This window comes from Rhopalosiphum maidis, chromosome 2 (genome assembly GCF_003676215.2).
Source record: "Rhopalosiphum maidis isolate BTI-1 chromosome 2, ASM367621v3, whole genome shotgun sequence".
In the NCBI taxonomy this organism is placed as follows: Eukaryota; Metazoa; Arthropoda; class Insecta; order Hemiptera; family Aphididae; genus Rhopalosiphum; species Rhopalosiphum maidis.
The window spans coordinates 50,254,949-50,275,433 of record NC_040878.1 but is presented as its reverse complement, the minus strand read 5'-3'; the positions used below and the strand labels follow the sequence as shown (position 1 = coordinate 50,275,433).

The window sequence follows — 20,485 nt, the reverse complement described above, 5'->3', positions numbered from 1 at the left end:
AACCCCGAATCGTTCAAACTCCAGTCCCGCCTGAGCCATTTATAATAGACAGAATCCTCATATTGGTAAGTGGCCACGGTAATTTTCGATTCTTTTTCTCAACAGGCAATGATAACGGTCATCGTCGGATAACAACAGCTGTAGATCGGGAAAGGCTAAACGATGTATGATGTATTAAAAGCTCCTCTAGTCTCCCACACAAAATCGCGGGTCAACATTCTCGGTTTGCGTTGATGTCTAACTTTTGAATTTTGACTGGTTTATCCGACGAAATAGTTTTTCACCTGAACTCCATAAAAAATCTCTTTCGTTGATAAATATTTCAGATAAGTATGTTATCTGATTGCAAGATTAATATGAAAATATAATAACTTGTTTATTAAGAGGTTTGCAAGCGAATAAATTATTTTTCCATTCAACAGAATATAATCATAACATTATATTTTTCTACGGGATAGCGAAATATTAAATAGTCAGTTATTATTTAGTACCTAAATCGTTTATGAACTACTTGTAATATAGTGTTTATATCACATACTATTATTTAGGAGTTATGTCAAAGTGTTATGCCTCTATAAGTACTACTAAATACTAATAACCTATTGACGTATCACCAGCTGATGTTTTATTTTTTGATCATTAAGTAGATGTACTTATACAATAAAGATCTTTCACAAGTTTTTGACAGTGTAAACCGCGCAATTTTAAAAATAAAACATAAACAGATGTATTAACGGATATATTCTTATTTTTCTAATCATAAACACTTAGTTCAATATAAAAACTATATGTCTGGTATTTATACAGTTCCCTCCGCAGTCTCTCGAGGTTTCTAACTTGTTCCGATCTTATTTATTTTATGTATTGATTGTAATGCCTTAGAATAATTTAAAGATACTATTATTTGCTGACGATTCTTCCCCTCTCTACTAAGCCCCTTTTGAAGACGTCAAAATATTACTACTTTAATCTGATTTAGATATGATATCAAATTGGTGTACTGTAAAAGTTCCGTCATTAATAAATACTGATAAATTAATAAAAATGTAATTAAACTTTCTACGTGAGTTTATCTTTTTAAAGTTCTAAACAAATAGTGTTATTTTTAACACCAATCTATATTTCTACAAAACATGTTTAATTTAATTGAAAGTAATATAAATGTGAATATTGAGTAAATTTTATTCGATATTTTTGTAACCAATTGATTTACGTCATAATTACTGTTCATTTGTTAGATTAATCTTAAAATATAAATCAATAGCTATTGGTTTCCTCATTTGAAAGATTATAAAATCATGTTTGAAGGTGTTCAAAATTACTTTTTGAATTTTTAACGTAGTGCCTATAGGTAAATTCGATATCCCTAGATTACATCATTCTTCTTATGAACTATTCTTTGTTCATTAAAATTTGTATCTCTTGAAAGGAGAAGACAGAAATTACAAATATATTTTCTATATAAAGTATTATTTGGTTTAATTGAGTGTCTAGACTTCTTTATAAATATTTTTTTTTCCATTTTCGATTAAAGCATTCAAATATTGATACCTTTTATATTCCATAATACTATGATCAATATTAGTTATTACTTCTACAAATCACCAATTATACGGATAACGCGTAACATTAGCTTATTTTACTCAAAACCTTTCATTTTAGCTCATCGTATATGTTCAAAAATTATTTAAATCATTCATTTTAAATTAATTATCATAATATTATTATTACTTTGTAAATTGTAATCTTATCACTTTTTATTATTTATTTATTTTTTTCATTAGCATTAATATTACTTACATTTGTTTACATTATTAGATTTAATTTTGTGTTTAACTAAATAAATAAATATAATACAATATTATTTTATATTTTAAAAATTATGAACTAATTTATTTACTTTCTTCTATGTTCATTAATAATACATATTAATACCGTGTATCATCGATGCATCATGATGATTGGTAAAATAATTACAGTGACTACTTTTTAACAAATATATTACTATTTATTAATTGCTAATATTACCCCGCCGGGCTCGCGCAGTACCTATATAATATATTATATGTCTATAGTTGAATTTTTAACAATAGTTATATTTTTCGCCGTCCTTGCACTTATCGTACACATAGGTATAATATTTTAATATATACCGAATATCCTGGTATATAAACCCATATGTATTTTACACAAAAATAAATAAACGGTCTGGATGATTTCAAAAGGCCCGTGAGAAACGATCGTGTTGGTTTGTAACGTGTAAAAAATTATGAATAAACTATAATATCGTGAGAAACTCGCATAGGGAATTTCGATAGACGCGACAGTTGCGGCGGCGGTCGGATTAAATGTTACCGAAATCGCTGGATTTAGGTGGCTTCAGATTTTATTTTTATTTTTATTTTCACTTCGGTCTTTGCTCAGTGAAATGAATGATACGAACCAACGGTTTAGTCGGATGGATTTTTACCGAATGGAGTTTGCTGTCGCGGACCCGTCGATTTTTTCGCGTTTCGAAAACGTTATTAATCATTCGACGATCATATATTTTCGTCAAGAACAATATTATATACTTTTCGACCGGACGCATACACACACAAACAGTTATTGAACTCTCTGACAGGTTCGTCGTAATGATACGCGCTTTTGCTAATCTCGTCGAGTGTGAGTGTGTGCTTATACGAGTACTATTTCGTTTTGCTTTCTGAATAGAAGCTTTTTGAAGTCCCATTTATATATTATATATATATATATGTGTGTGTCAACGTTTGGAAAGTTAGAAATTTTTTTTTTATTCTAATTTAAGTTAAGTTATAAAAAAAAAACTTAATTACAATCATTACTAAAACAATTTGTTTATGTAACTCAACTAAATAGTTAACTAACAACAGCCTTTTTAAGAATATAAGAATAACTTTTAAATTTATAGAGAAATATAAAATAATTTTCAATTTAATAATTTTAATATTATATATTATATTAGAATTATAATATTATATTTTCTTTGTATTCTATAACAAACGTTTCGATTGATATAGTGAAATAATAAAAAGTATAAAAAAGATAAAAACCTTTTTTAAATAAATTTTAAGTCTACTTAAAAACGACTTTTCATTTTTTATCCAAAAATAAAAATAATATTACAATTTCTACATTTTATGTATCGAGTGGCATAAAAATAATTGTGAAAAGTTAACTTATATTTAACAGACTTAACGAACAATTTTGATTTATTTTTAGAATTCTTATCACTTCATAAGACCAATCGGTACGTTTGAAATAGAAGACGTGTCATTTAAATTCCCATGTGGCACATATAAATGACAATAACTACAGAAAACCATCACTTCAATTTCGCCTTGTGTTAAAAGTCGTCGAAACGAAGCATTTAGCACAGTCCATAATATTCAACTATAACTTTTGACTTTTTTTTACTATATAGGCCATTGCTCGACTTTGCGTAGCCGTGTGATGTGATCTGTATACAAATGGGTGTGCGTAAATTCCTCTACCTACGTATTATTATTACTATGCGCAGCTGCAGCCACGTGCCCGTCGCAAAGATCAGCGGCGCGCGGTCCCTCTCCCGTGTGCATATACCATATATTATTGTGTTATATATATATATAGGCGCAAAGTTCCCCGCCACCGATAACCACTTACCACACACAAGGTTGGGGTGGTGCGGGTCGACCGCGGCGGTGGTTACATCACGGAGAACTCGATGACGTCATAGCGAACGACGTCACTGTTCTCGAGGCCGTTGACTTTACCAGCACGTACAGTAATGGCATACGCACTAAAATATTATTATCTTCGCCGTTATCGCAAAACTCCGGTGGCGACGGCGGTGAAACTGCCCCCGAACGTAGTATTATTATTATTATTATTATATATACTACACTGAGCAATTCTTTTATAGGCTAAACACTAGTTTTCTTTGTAAAGTATTTAAGTTTTTGGAAATCATTTTTTTTTTTTTTTCATATAATTTGCAAATGTCACAAAACAAGAAATTGTAAGACATAAAATTTGAAGAAAAAATAAATACTTCTTATCGTATTTTATTTTTCTAGTTGTATACGCTTTTTATTTTATATTCTAGAGCGCAATGTTTTCTGAGAATCTATAGATAATTAGTATTTAAAGTCTTAATAAACATATAGTAAAGTTGCACCACTATTCTGTCTACCGTTCGATAAATGTGCACTATTATTCAAAAAAGTGAAAAACTTAAAAATTAAACGATAACGATAAAAAATGGTTAAAGGTTTAATTTTTTTTTTTTTAAACGTTGTTTTGTTACGACTTTAATTTTATAAAATAAATAATTTCAGAAGTTTTCGAAAAAATAAACTGATTGTTCAAAAAATCACCCAATATATAATACTGTAAATTTCAATACTTAAGATTGTACGCGGACAAAATGTAGTAGCTGTTGTGTGTATAGTTTTCAAGGAATCTCCGATATATAAATTCAAACTAGACAGTATAATCTATTAAGTTTTAAAAGCACAGTAACACAACACACGAAATCGTACTATAGCCAGCCATTGCATATAATGATAATAATAACTTAAGATGTTTTCTTGTATTCGTTCTCATTTTTAAAATTGAACGTAGTATTTTTGTTAAAGCACAATAATATTACATATACGTACGAAAAATACCGCACTTGTGTATGTATATTCAGAGAACACTAAAATAAAATGTATGAAATGTGATGAGTTTGTTTTATCTTAAATGGAAACTATACATTATTAAAAAATTGTGCCAATGTACAAGACATTTCTTTCATATTTTATTTATATAAAATAATAAAATATAGTGAAACGGATTAGTTTAAAAATAAAATATGAAAATATGAAACAAAACTTAACCCAAACCAATTTACAAACGAAAAAAAAAACATTATAACAATTTTTTTTTTTTTTTTTGTATCGATCTTATTATGTATAGGAACTATTTTTTAATATTTGTAATGTGTACAATCAATGTATAATATAAATTTTACCATAGACCACATTGGTTAGACACCTAACCTAACCTTATTAGTTATTATATATTTAAGTTTCTGGCCTATAAAATATATTTGCAAGAACCGTATAGGAAACATCTTCCAGCAACTATTAAATGACGATATAGATATTATGTGTTTCGATCTCATTGACTATTACATATAGTTATTATAATACTACATAAATAATATAATAAATATGCAAATATTCGTGTATTACATTTTTATATTTAACAACACTATACTTGGATATTACATTTTTAGTTGTTTCAATAGAACAAACGTTACAATACTTTAATATAGAACTGCGTTTTTTTAATTTTTTTTTTTATACACTGTATATTATAGTTTATTTGTAATTATAACTATATGCATTATACTTATACATATAGATCATATACGACTCTTATAAGCTATAAAATAGTTATTATAATATATTGTACAATATATTTTCATGTGTTTCATTATAAATGATATATTATTACATTTTTATTACGAATGAATTATAGTTTAATTATAAATAAATTTTGTTTTGCTCCCATATGATTAAAAATGTTTCCTGGAAAAGTCTTGGACGTGTGCAAAAGCTGTGTATACCGAGTATCACATCCATTGTGTCAGTCGACACGTTCTTATTGATTTTTCAAAACGTTCATGGGCCGCACTACATTTTGGCGAAAAGCACCTAAACCAAAATTCCTTTTTTTTGGAATGTCTTACGGACTACGATATTTTACAAGGTTGGCCATTATTTTAATAACTCGCAATTTTCATAGAATTACATTGACCAAGATAAAATATGGTATAAATATGTATAAACATATACACTATAAAATAAACTGGATCGTACCCTAAAAGCTAAGTTAAATTATTCATTTTCATTTAATAGACATAAAAGAAATATCTCAAATTTTATTGGACTGAGTAGTTTTAAAATATTTTGTGTAATAAATAAAATAAATACAGAGCGTTAAAGCAACGATCTATTGTCACATACTTCACATGAAATGCTAGAGTAAATAAATAACTGACAATTGAACTATATAACTCAATTTTATCTCTTGCCGAAATAGTTATGGGGTTCTCTTGGTACGGACGAAAATAATTAACATTTTACATTTTAATAATATACATTATACATATTAAAGTACCTGCTTGTAATTATGTTTGGTGACCATAAACTACGATATAATAATTAACATTATATTTAGCAATTTGGCATTACTTATCTAAACTTTACAAACGGTTAAAGATAATGATATCACGTTTTAAATATTACTAGATTTTATGATATTATTAGATATGTATGAAACTGCCATGACACCATTTCAAAGAATTATGGATAATAATACTTGTCTTTAGGGAAATGCTCATTGTCTTTCGGCTTCTCGGTGAGATTGTGTTTTTAAATATAATATTTACAACTCATAAATAATATATTGTATATTATATGAAATCTCCGGAGGCTCGTCCAATGTAATATTGAAACCAATTTTCAGGATAAGTCGTCGGTTCCGGCCTCGATGGTTCATTAAAATATCATCATTACGATTACACCGAGATATTAATTCAAAAACCAGTGTCACCCGTAACAATTGTGGTAGAAATCTAGGTCAAACGTCAAATATATGTGAACTTTAATGACCTGGCGAAGAAGAATGAATGTTCATTTCACTGTTTGTTATAGTATCACATTAATGTGTTTATTCTATTTTAACTAGAACGTGAATGTATTGATTCGTATTTTAAATCAAATGGTAAATGATAAATTACGAATTTGTTCTGTCCTGTTGGCTGTTACCTATAATGCACACATAAATACTGCATTACCCATCTATGTTATGTATGTATACATTGAATATAGTACAATAGTTTAAAACTGGACGTATACATGATAAATTATAATGTTTATTTTCAAAAGTTCTAATGACTTATCGTGGAAATTAAATGTATACTACTCATATAGTATGCAATACAATTATGATGTGTACAAAAATATTAATTCAAAACCATTTCGCTAAAACAAAAAATAACGCCGAGTCACCGAAATTAATATTGTTAACTAAATGTTTGTATATACTATATCAAATAAGCTTTAAATTATTTGAAACACAAACCCCCCCCCCCCAGAATATATTTCACAATTTCACAAATTAATTAAAAGCGGTCTAAAATTATAAAGCCTCGATTTATTTGAATAGCAATAAAATAATGGCACAGAAATTGAGAGAAATTATTCAGTCGGCTATTTGTCAAAACGTATACTGTTATGCTGCACAGAAATAAGTTATTGTTTTGGCTTTTTTAGACATACGTAAATAAATATACATAGAGGAAATTAATGAATCACGTTTCACCAAAAGTATAATAACCTACTCAAACGCAGAAAAGCATATTATATACAATACTTTTTGTATTATTCTAATTTTAAATTAATTTTTTGCTTTTTCTATTTGAAAACAATATTATGTATGTATGAAAGAGCGAGACTTTTTCCTAATGGCTGCAAGTAATGTGATTTGAAAATAAAGAACGATATAACAATATCGTAAATTATTTTATCCCTTATAATAAAGTGTTTCGTCAATTATCGTTTGTATTGCTCATAAACTATTTGATGTTTTTACAAATCAAATTTCGTCAACCAAAATTGCAGTACAATACGTCCGGTTTGTATACTCGTGTACGCTATGTATATATATATATATATATATAATACACATATAATATATACATTTATATATACATATCCGTGCCAGTAAACTTTCGCCCTCTAAATAACACAACGGAACGATTTACGAGCACCTACTCTGTCTTATTAGCTGACGGATATTAAAGACACTATGGTGCGCGTACTTTTCAAGACTATACACACGACTTTTATTCAAATGGTACATCGGTTATATAAAATTAAATATCACTAGTTCAAGTTTTGAGCTTACATTCTCTCTTTCATCGCGTACACGAACAGTAGACACTGGGACAGGTTTTCCTGTTTAATGGTATTATAGATGTTAAGTCTAAAAACTTATACTGTGCTATTGTTAAGCCAATTGCCAAATGAAGAAATAATGATGAAATTAATACGTTTATAGTCATAGTGAAATACTATAAAGCAACTCTGGAACATTGCAATAAAAAAATATTTACAAATGAATCGATAGCTGTCTGTTTCGAGATAACCGTTCAATAGTAGACAAGCGTGGAATAAAAAAAAAAAATGATAGGTCCATCGATAATAAAACGATACATTAATATTTAACTAGGTAATAACCTAAATAGAAAAAACGGAGGTGTTTAGTGCAGCTGTGGTGAAAAGCTCACTTTGGGATCGAGACGTACGTTGAAATAAAAGAGATCCAATGTACATATTCTGATATCTTTTGTAGTTTTGTGTACACTAGATCCAACAAACTATTCGTGTGGTTAAACAACACAACGGTTGGACGTAATTTAGAAATATGTTTTTTATAATCAAATAATACAACTATACATTACTACGCCCCGCACGATGACGTTGAATCAATTTTGTGGACTTTTAGAGTGATATGCGTGGTCAGCACTATGGTGGGAGTGAAAAACGTAGATGCATTGCAGCAACTGTCACGTATGAGTAAAAGATTTCCCCCTAACCCTATCAAAAGAAAAATGACCGAAATTTACATCGATGCCTTTCTTGGTTGATGGCAATAATAAAAATAAGCACCCTTATGAATTATATTATTATATAAAATATCATAACAGGTTTACTCTATACTGTAGTGGCGTAGTTACGGGAGGGAACAAAGGGGGCGCTTGCCCCCCCCTAACCTCCTCTGAAAATTAACTTTTAAACAAAATTTAGCGATTTAAAAAATTGTATATTGAAGTTGTATAATATTAAATTCTATATTGTATCATTTATTTTATTATTTTCATTTACTAAAATTAATTACTAATTTCTACCTATATATACTTGTGTATTTGACTTTATATAATCCATGATTATCATGAACAATTTTGGAATTTCGCCCCTCCCCCCTACAACTAAAATCCCTAGCTACGCCACTGCAGTCTATAGACTATAACGAGACTATTATTATAATTATAAAATCATGCAGTTTTACCGTCTTTCCGGTAGTAGAGTATCTCGAAATGTCTCTCCATGCCCGCGGCCAACGCTTCTTTGACCACGGACACGGCGTGCTGCGACGTCATCGGCCCCTGTAGGAAGTCACATATCGCCGGGCACTGCATCACCTCGGCTCGGCTGTAACCGGTCATGTGGCAAAAACCGTCCGAGCAGTAGATTATGTTACAGCCGGCTTGCTGTGCATTGGCTACCAAAAAACTTCGGTCTAGAAAAATAAAAATTACAACGCGTTATTGTGTGTTATATAATATTACGTGGGCGTGATGGGTGATGCGTGTGCAGTGTTAACATGAGCTGTACAGTGCTGCGGGTAGGTAGGTTAATCGGTATTTTATTGACTTTTTAAATTACTTTCTATTTGCGTTTTACTATAACTAACCCGGTAGTGTCGACAAAGCTCAAGCGTGAACTAAATAGTATATTACGTTTAATGTAAAAGCGCATATAACGATTAAAATATTATAGAGTTAAATAAAATACACAAATGTCTTATGTACTGCGTGCTTTCCGGCCGATCAATAAATATTCCATGTGGTTTCAAACCACACGCAGTCGTATATCATTACACTGTAATTTATTATAATCATATATCTTAGTTGAAAACTTGAAACAATACAATTTGCAGCATTAATTAATTCAATATCAATATTTTTCAACGTTAGATTAAAAACATTAACTACATTAGTATTATTGCTTACTCCCTACCCTCCACAAAATAATATTCAGTCGACTACTTAAAATCAGACGACGATAACTACGGTGTTTTTGTGACATTTATAATGTCTTTTGATTTTTGGTGTTTTATAAACACGCTATCCGAAAGTACGCTACTGCCATACTTTACTATTATGTACATAATATTATAAAACACACAATAAATATGTTATGGAATCAAGTGCAATTGGTATCAATTAAATTGGCTTATCTATATACCATCCAAAAGTAAGCTAATACCAATTATTTAATTATAATTTATAAGTAAAGAGATTATTATAAGACTAAACGTAGTTTTATAAATAATAGTTATAATAACATGAGCTTCGGATTACCTACATAGCGTTAATACGTATATAATATTATTATAATGCTAGAAATATTGTATTCGTTAATGCTTACAGATTTGATATCAACACATTTTAAATGTTTATAGAGTATACAGAAACGGATTTTTACTTAATTAAAAATTTAAAATAAAAATAATTAAAAATTATGTGACGTACATTTGACACTTGACTGGTCGTATTTCAATCAATATTAACTAAATACATATAGTTTCAATGCACGATGTTATTTTTTTTTTAAGCATTAATAATATTTCGCTAATGTAATATCTACAGCAAAAAGGAGATCATAAAAGTTAAATGAAAACATTTGAATACGTATATTTTACAGTGACATCATTTTCTATCTTCATCGTCACCGTTCGTGAGAAATGACGACACAGATGTTTTAACGCGGCGGCGGTTGAGTGGAATGCTATAGAAAGCGACGGAAATAAATCGAGTAAAGAACGACAGTCAATTTTGCAGTATTTTTATTTCCTCCGTAAGTTCTACCTAAGCCGGACTCGCGCAGCAATTTGGCGGAGTTTATTTTTTTTCGCGACTCATTACCATAATAAATTTAGACACCAGACGCGAACCACCAAAGTGCATCTAATTTGGTCGTTGTGTTCAATAACAATAATGTGTTTCTCATATAAAAACGACCGATAAAATATTTACTATTCCGTTGAAAAAAAAAAAATAATAATAACATTGATGGATCACTGTAGTTAATTTCATTTTATTTATAAATAGTAAAGCAATATAGGAAAAATATATGTTTAAGTATAACAAATAATGTTCCTATCAGTAATTTGAAAGAACTCCATTATTTTGTTAGAAAGTAAATAGTGAGAACCATGGGGTTTTCAAATCGATGGGTTTTATATAACATCACACTTTTGATTTTACATTTCATCGGACTGCATATTGTATTTCACGCTGGTTTGATATGTTTCCACAATCCCGTGACCCACATTAAACACTCCTTTAAACATAATATTTCTACGAACTCGCTAGTATTTCCAGTGACCGAGGGAGGTCTCCTGGACAGCAGGACTCATGATAGTTCGGAAAAATAGTCAAACCGTATAAGTCCGACCAGCTGTTCGCGCGACACTTATTCCGTTGTATTCAATGGCAGTCACTAGCCAAATGTTAAATTCATTGTGATGATACAATTGTATAAAAATTATGTACCAAGCACTACGCATTGGCCCCGAAAATTAACGACACGCTTTAATAACAGCCTATTTAACAACTGAATTGGCTTACAACCTCACGACACGAACAACTGCAGCGTTGAGTATATGATGATTTCGTACGGACGGGGTTTCTGCGTGAACACACACTATACGCCGTGTAGGTGTATACTGTCGGCTATAACTTTCAGCACGCATATAGGTAGGTACTTAAAAACCCTGAGCCGGAAACCCGCTGAATTGCCGTGGATCAATTGACCGTATCATGTAAATGAAAATATACACCGTAAACATAAATCGTGCGTTTTGATATTGAACAAACACGCGCCTCACGCGGAAAATTTACGTAATCATAATTTGGATTTCCGTCTGATTGGAAAAGGTCGATTGACATTAAACAAAAATGCCCGCGCTCACGATGATTGTGCACGGCAGTTTATTCAATAGGTTTTATGCCAAGGGAGTCTAAATATCTCTTCTGGGATATTCTCTTCTGCTCGCTGTTAACTCAAAGTCATTGCATTGTGCCCGGAATGATTAATGGCATGAAACAAACCAAAGCCAATGCGATGTAGAGGGGGTGCAACTGACTTACATTAGTGTATTGATTTCAATCTGTTGATAGATTCGACAAATCTAAAGGTAAATTGTAAAATGTGTACCTTTATAAAAGCATTTGAAATATTTAAAAATAAAATATAATTTAATAATCGAGGTAAATAAGCGGGCAATATATTACCTATTATAATATTATCGCTATACGACAAATAATTTATATTATACTAAATTATATTCATATTCAACAGTTTCAAACGATTATTATTTTTGATTCACGCTAGAATATGCACGTTCGTTTTTAATACCTACCGATGAATTCAAAATATATATTATTAATCAATCGTACTGCAATAATAAAATGAGAGATACAGTGACAATAACTTAATATGAAATATCTTAATGACTTTATCAATCCTTTATTATTATTATTATTTTTATTTTACTTCTTTGATAATTATTAGTTGTCATAATTTCAAACTGTTTGTAACACAAATAACAGTTTAACTATTAAATATTTTTACCAAAAAACCTTCGAATTACGTTGTATGAATACATATTTTTATTTAACGACATCGTATGGGGTGTGAAACATAGATACTCCATCACACGAATCTTTAATTCAAAAATAATTTGAAACATTTGAAATATTGCAGTTGAGTCTTATCGATTTAACGTCATACACGAATACTGATGTACACGCATTTTCGGTAAGAGGTTAAGTCCGTTGTTGAAACAAAACAACACTTTAAACAACTAAAAAAAAATTAACGTCTCTTAAAATAGTTAGGTACTTATTGCTTTCGAAAACCCATTTTATCGTGTCAAAAACACCAGTTGAAAGTTGAGCGAAATTCGGTCTAAATTAAAAAACAATTTTCTTATACCTTCTTTGCCTTATACAGTACCTATAGTTATATAACTATACTTAAACCTTTTAATGGAATTTTTAATGTTAAACATATTTTTTCAATCTCTCCAAAAGTATAAATCATTGTACTATAACTTTGAATGTAAAAAAAAAAACAATATTTAATTTATATAATATTATATTTAGATGTTAAGCTAAAACGATAATAATAAAACTAAAAAAAGTTAGATCCTGTGGGTATCACTCTGCTGTACAGTATCTAGTAGATCACTGGAATAGACGTATTAAATTTGAATTAAATAATATATCATTGTAGGTATACGAAAAACGAATTTAAACGGAAATGATCTGTCAGCCTGTATCACTAAACATATTTCAAAATAAATATTTTTTTTTATATATATTTCTATTAATATTTTATTTTACTAATAGTATTAAGGTAAGTTTATTTACCGAAAACATAGCATTTGTTATATTATTAATATTTAATTATTATAGCAATAATAAACATAATTTATTATTGTCATTAACTTTTTAATCAACATAACTTAACCATAAGCAGTGTAAATGAGCTCATGCTATAAATAACTATCATCTACAAATGTATCTATACATATTATATAGGGCTAACTAGATTTTATACCCTCAAAGTTGAAAATCAAAGCATTTTTAGTGTCCCAAAAAATGATTACAAACATAAAAAAATAGCACACGTCATTGTAAAATCAATACATTCGTCGCTCCGCTTAGTATCTATAAAATTAATATTAATAGCAATTATTAATTTTATTAATTGATTTAAAACCACCTAGGACGTTTTTAGTCAATGTGATAAACATTCATTTACGAAAAATTCCTGTTTTATTTTTCAAAACATACAATAATATACACGTATGATCGCATAAAGAATACAGTAATTTCTTATAATACGATCATGACGACTCAATAAGTTGATTAAACTCGTCATGAATATAGATAAATTAATAAAATAATATATCGAGTGGTCTAGACTACAAACCATGTCAGGTATGCGGAAACCGCAACACAATTAAACACATATTTTCTGTGTGTAGGAACATATGAGGCACAGAATAGGAAACAGATCTCGCCAACCACATGGAAGAAATACTGGCACTAACAGTAATAAATTAAAATAATAAGATATTTCATTATAATTATTATTATAACTACCGAACACGTTATGAAAGACTAATAATAATTATATTAATTATATCATCGAATAAAATTATTGAGGCCTGTTCAATAAATAAAATATACCATTCATAACTCTTGATTTTTGCCGTTTCTGTCGTATAAAAATAAAGTTATTCGTGAAAGAAACCATTGCTTAAAAATCATAAGTAGTATTAAGTAGTAAAGTGCTTTTCCAGACAGCAAGAGCTATATATATATCACACTGCCATTTCCGTTTTTAATTTTTTTTTTTTTCAAGAATTACCGACTCGTATACATTATGACTTATGCGAGCATATAATATTCGCCAAATGAATTCGTTAAAACGTTCTTTCTTATAAATGAATTATTATTAATTTCATTTAATTTGACCTGCATTATAAATAGCCCAAAACGATGATTATTATCATTGCTTGTTTATCAAAAGTGAAAATAATAATAAATACTAGACATATGCTCACCAAATATAATGTTTTCCTCGTCAATAATATAAACTAACAATAAATAAGTACAGACGACTTTTATTGCTCGTAACAGGTTTTAGCCCGATTTTCTGTTTATTTTTACAATTATCAACTAAAAAGAAATGCGTACTACAACAATTTAACATAATACGATAATCCTATGATGTGAAAAAACAAAATCAAGCCTAACCGTTTTAAATTAACAAAACTCATAAATTATAATAATCTAATATTATATAAAATTGTTATTTGTTGGATAAGTAAACTTAACAGTGTGTTGCATTAGAAAAAAGTACATATATCTATAAATAAAAATATGATAAAAACCTTTTTTTAATAAAAAGAAAACGAATTAGGTACACAATCAGCTGACGAAAAATATTTGAAGCCGTCAATAAACTATATTGTTCCAATCGGGTTTGATAAAATTCTTAACATTGCTAAGGAGCAAATAATGTTTATCGACCGCGTTCGTAATTATTCATAGTGTACCGTGAACTTTTTCACTATAACCTAAAATGCCTATGTAATATACTAGGCACTTAACACAGAAACAATAGATTGAGATGTATTCATTTTGGTGTAGATATTATTGTTATAGCCTGAAGTTTTGACATCCTTGTTGAACAGCACGAATTCGTCATTATTATTCCACCTAAATCATGATTTTAATGTTTTTTTTTTTTTTTCATTGTTTTCTTTTCCCCAGTCACAATGAATTATACTATATAGTATGGCACAGCTCATACAAAAAGTTTTTTCCTAAGCGACGATTCGAAGTGCTCGCTTATACTTCGCCATGTACAATTATCATTATTTTGCGCTTCGATTATTATCAAAACACTCAAAACTATACAAGAAACTCTGGAAACTATTTTAGTTCGAAATAAACTCCACTTGGAAAACCAAAACCTGGCTCTTCTCAATATACATAATTCCCTTGTACAGGTGCCTCGTGAGTTACACTCGATTATCTTAAACGAACTTTTATGGACTTTTTAATTTCTTAGGTATCTAGTTAGGTACCTGGCAATTTTCCACAATACTATTGTCACAACGAATTCGACCACCCTTGTAATATTACTAACACCATGGCCAATTAACCTCAAAAGCAAATACTCACTAATCAGAGTTATCCAAGTTGAGAATTGCAAGTAAAATATTTACGTTTTCTCAAGAATTTGAAATTATCATAAGATTGAATTTTAAGTGACTCTAAAGGTCAAAGATCAAAGTACCTAAAATTTCATTCGGTTTATATACAAAAACATTTATATTTTACACATTAATTAGTACATGAATTCATCAATAAACTGTAATAGCATACAAATTATTTTTTCTGATTAGGTACATACATTTAAATAATGCATTATGAAATAAAAATACACATTCTTGAAGTAAAAAGTAAGTATATCTAACTGATACTATAACAATAAAAAATATATTTGAAATAAATTTAGGAAATAAATATTTTTTGATTTATTTAATATAATAACATTTTAATTATATTAATAATATAACGATATAACTACAAAAAATAAATTATAAACACATAGAAAATATTTCTTAATTTAAATTAATTAATAGTAGTTACACACCTAAATTCACGAATTATAATTATTTTTTGTTGACTTCATAGTTTATATCAACTATTTTTATACTTTATACATTTAGGCTTTAATAGTACATATTATGTTTGTTATGTACCAATATGCAAAAAAAATGATAAACTACAGTAGCAACATATAACATGTTGTATTTATATTTATGAAACTATAAGTAATTAATTTTTTTAAATTAAAAAAAATTAAATTTAAATAATATTTTAAACAATGCAGAATATCTATGTTACTATTAGAAAAGTTAATTCAATTCAACAAGTCATTAAAATTAAGATATACTCAAAAGAAAATATTTATAGATCATCACATTTATTTACATGTAACACATATTTTAGTATGAATAATTGAGTTACAAGTTACATAGTTGAGCCAAACTTGATGAGTTGTTATTTTAATTTACTTTTTAAATATTTAAAACAAATATGGTTAACAAAATGTTTGATTTATGAAAAAAAAAATTAATTTTATTACGTAACGTGCATTTATAATTAGACAAATTTATAATTCTTTTAAAATAATTTTATATTATTATGATAATAACTGAAAATACATACATTTTTATCATTATAACATAAAAACAACACTTGTAAATTTTAAACTCATTAAAAAAATTAAAATGTCACTTTAAATTATGAATAAAAAAGAATGGTGTCATAAGCGCATAGTTGTAAATTTTTTATGAAAAAATAAAGATATTTTTACAATTTATTTATGTGTTATAATCCTTTTATAATTTTATATGCATAATCAAAATAATAGTAAAATTATCATCATTAGATGGTTAGCCAAAATTACTAAACGTTTATTAAAATATATCTTTCAATTATTTAAATTTATGAAAAGCAATTTATTTATTATTTATTATATAGGTCATTTCACCTCAAAACATGCTCTCTCTCCCCCATCTCCCACTGTCATAAATAATGAATTTATTCAAAATCTGATATTTTTAAATTTTTAAATAAATTTAAACACCATACTTTCAAATATTTGGATTTCTTGTACCATCTAAGAAGCTTTTTATGATGATACAAGTATCTTTTTTTCAAATGAAAAAACTATATATTTTTTAGTATACAATTTTAAATTTTAAGCAGCAGTTTTTTTTTATTATTATTTATAAAGTATTTATACTAAGACTTGAAGAAATATTTCTTAAGTTATTTAAGTATATATATATATATATATAATAATCCTAAAAAATGGTATTACAAAAAAATAAAATATGTTGAATTAAATACTTATTAAATGTTGACAATTTTCACAAATTATTTTTAAATCATCAAAGTAATCTTCAAAACGTATTACCGTGGACTTACCAGTATATTATCTTTAGTACACAGAATAAAATTTACTTCGAAGCTATTCGTCAAATTTCAATTTAGATACATCAACATTTTCGGAAAATCCGTCTGCTTAATAAATCTCGAGAAAATGGGAAATTCTTATTTGAAAAAAAAGAGGTGCGTGCAACAGGACATGATATAAAAATATAATTGTATGACAATATAGACCTTATATACACTTAAAAATTAAAAAAATTTGAATTTGAATTAATTTATTATTTATAGAAAAATTACGGTACATAAGCATGATTGATGTATCACCCTGTATTATTCATTTAGTAAACTACTTAATTTTAATCCAAAAGAAAAATAACATTAACATAATAATAGGTATATTTAAATAATCTTTTATTTTGTAAATATATTGATTAAAATTTATTTATCATAATTCATTATTAGTAATACAAGTTTTAAACTATTTTAATTTTCCTTTGAGAAATATTTAAGATAATACAATTTAAAATTATATAATTAAAAACGATTGTCAAAAAAAAAAACTTTCTATAAGTTGTAAGGATGTCAATATAATATGATTATTGGATTTCCAGATTAATTAAAAAGATTAAAAGTTATGAATTTTTAAATAGCTACGAGTTTAACAGCAGATTGACCTCATTCTTCCATAATTAACGTCGTAAACTTAAGTGTAGATATTGATAGATGGGATAACTTATCTTCATGTGTTTTTGAGAATATTAACTTCGTTTTATCAAAACGTACAATTATTTACATAAGTTTTTATTTTCGTCAAACTTCTTATTTCATAATACATAGAAAAGTAATAAGTACTATCTGTATTATAACAAATATATTATAAATTCTTCATATAATAAGTAGTGTTGTAATAGATTACCAATAAAACGCTTCAATTTTCTAACTGAAATATTATAATTTTAGCTTTTATAATTGGTAATTTAGTAATCGGTAGACCTAAAGTTATGAAACAATATCATCTTTTTCTGATACGTTTCGTATTAGTCAAACATAATAGGTTTAAATCATTGAGTTATACAAAACTTGTAATTTTTACTTGTAGTGTTATAAGCAATCTACTATATTATCATCAGGAATTCGAACCTTTGATTAAATTCGGTCAAACATATCTCATAACCTAAATATTCTAAAATACAAAAGTTGTGGTGCAACTATTTTTCAATAAATCAATTGCCAATAAAATAAAATAATCTAAAAAATGTAAAAATACAAACACATATACGATTTTATCCACCTTAGTTTTATCAAGTTATTATTCGTTCACTACGTTGTGTAGTAATATCTATTATATTATTAAATTATTTTTTTATTTGTGTTCCAATATATTATATTTGTAAATAAATACTTATTAAAACATAAAAACGTTTATTCCTATAGGCAGATTGATACGAAACTATGAATTATTGTTTTATGTAAAATAATAATTAAATGCGTATATTATCCATCAATATGTCATGTTAGTATTTAACACATTAACACCACTTAGTTTTAAATACATAATAATACACTGTAAATTATAACTAATCATATTATTTCACTATACAAGAAATAAAAATAACTTGACTTTTAACAAATAGCTTGTAAAAATGTTAAAAGATAAAGTAACAAATTTATATTCAAATACATATTATATTTTCAATTGTACGAACTACAACAATAAGTATAGTTAAACTACAAATATTAAGTGATAATTTCAATAGAACCTACGGGCTAAAACAACTATGTAAATATTAATTATGTAATTTGAATAACATTTTATGATTTTATATATTATTATTATTATTATTATATATATTTTTTATATTATAATTTTATATTATTTAATTGACGTCCTAAATGCTTGGGTACCTATAGTCTAGTCACAAAAACTTGTTTCTATTACACCAGTACTTATCGATTTATTAATGAAATCAATTATTAACCTCAGTTAATTGTTTTTATGAAACAATTTTCGATATATTTCTTTTAAAAAAGTTCTAATAATAATAAAATATATGCATTTAATGAAGACAATCTAATGAATTATTTTCAAAACCTAGTTTAAAATGTTCTGATTGTAAATTAATATTATATAATAATTGTTTTTCAATTAAAAATTTTAACTCGGGACCTTAAATCAATCCCTTGTTTTATTATTTTTAATACCAAAATTGTATTAAAAGAGTATAAAATAGTTTTTATAAAAATATTCTATTTTGAAATGGGTACTGAAATAATTGTTTTTTTTTATATTTTATTATTTTACCATAAGTAATGAAAAATTAAATATTTTACAAATCCAAAGTTCAAAACTTATTCTATTTGCACGTAATTAAATTTGTTGATAACCTACTTTTAAAAGTTCTTAACTTTTAAACAATATACGTAATATAGACTATAGATGTATAAATTTAATATGTGTTAATAATAGGTATATATATATATACCATAGAATAGCGCAAACTATGTTTACTTTGCAATATTACTACATGTAGCTTTTAAATAAATTATTTATTTCATTTTAATATTTGCTGAAATTGCATGTTTAAATTTTTACTTCGATTTATTAAAAACTACTATTTGTTGTTATTATTCTATAATGACGTGTTATTGATTTGTTGAGTAAACAAAAAACAATTTTTAATAATTCGACATTATTTTTCAATTATAATTTAAATAATATGCGATTTATTATTATTATTACTAAATATGTTATAATTTAAAGAAATGTAATCTTAACAGATTTTTCATGAAACAGAGTAAGAATTCGACGAAGTAACAACTAGTTACTTTTAGTTTAAGAACTAAAAATGTATAAACGATAAAAAGAATCTTAAAAAAATAAAATTTCTTAGCATAGTAAAATAGATATAGATACCTACATTATACGTATTATACGTAAGCATATAATAATATAATATAATATACATAATCATTAATCGCGGTCGTTTAAGATATTAAGGCGTAAGAACGTAGCGCAAGAAACAAAATATTACCAAAGAAAATAAATATATATTTTTATTATACTTTAAAATGAATATCCAATGATCGATAAAAATGCAATTA

The 20,485-nt window shown here is 27.1% G+C and overlaps 1 protein-coding gene across 8 annotated transcripts in view; it reads right to left on the bottom strand.

The window, feature by feature from the left end:
• Positions 1-20,485, bottom strand: part of LOC113551058 (potassium voltage-gated channel subfamily H member 2) — a 121,557-nt gene that overhangs the window by 79,790 nt on the left and 21,282 nt on the right. For all 8 annotated transcript variants that reach the window (XM_026953084.1, XM_026953079.1, XM_026953083.1 and 5 more), the window contains one exon: positions 9,124-9,354. In XM_026953084.1, the coding sequence (XP_026808885.1) occupies positions 9,124-9,354 (231 nt within the window). The remainder of the gene's footprint in view (positions 1-9,123; positions 9,355-20,485) is intronic.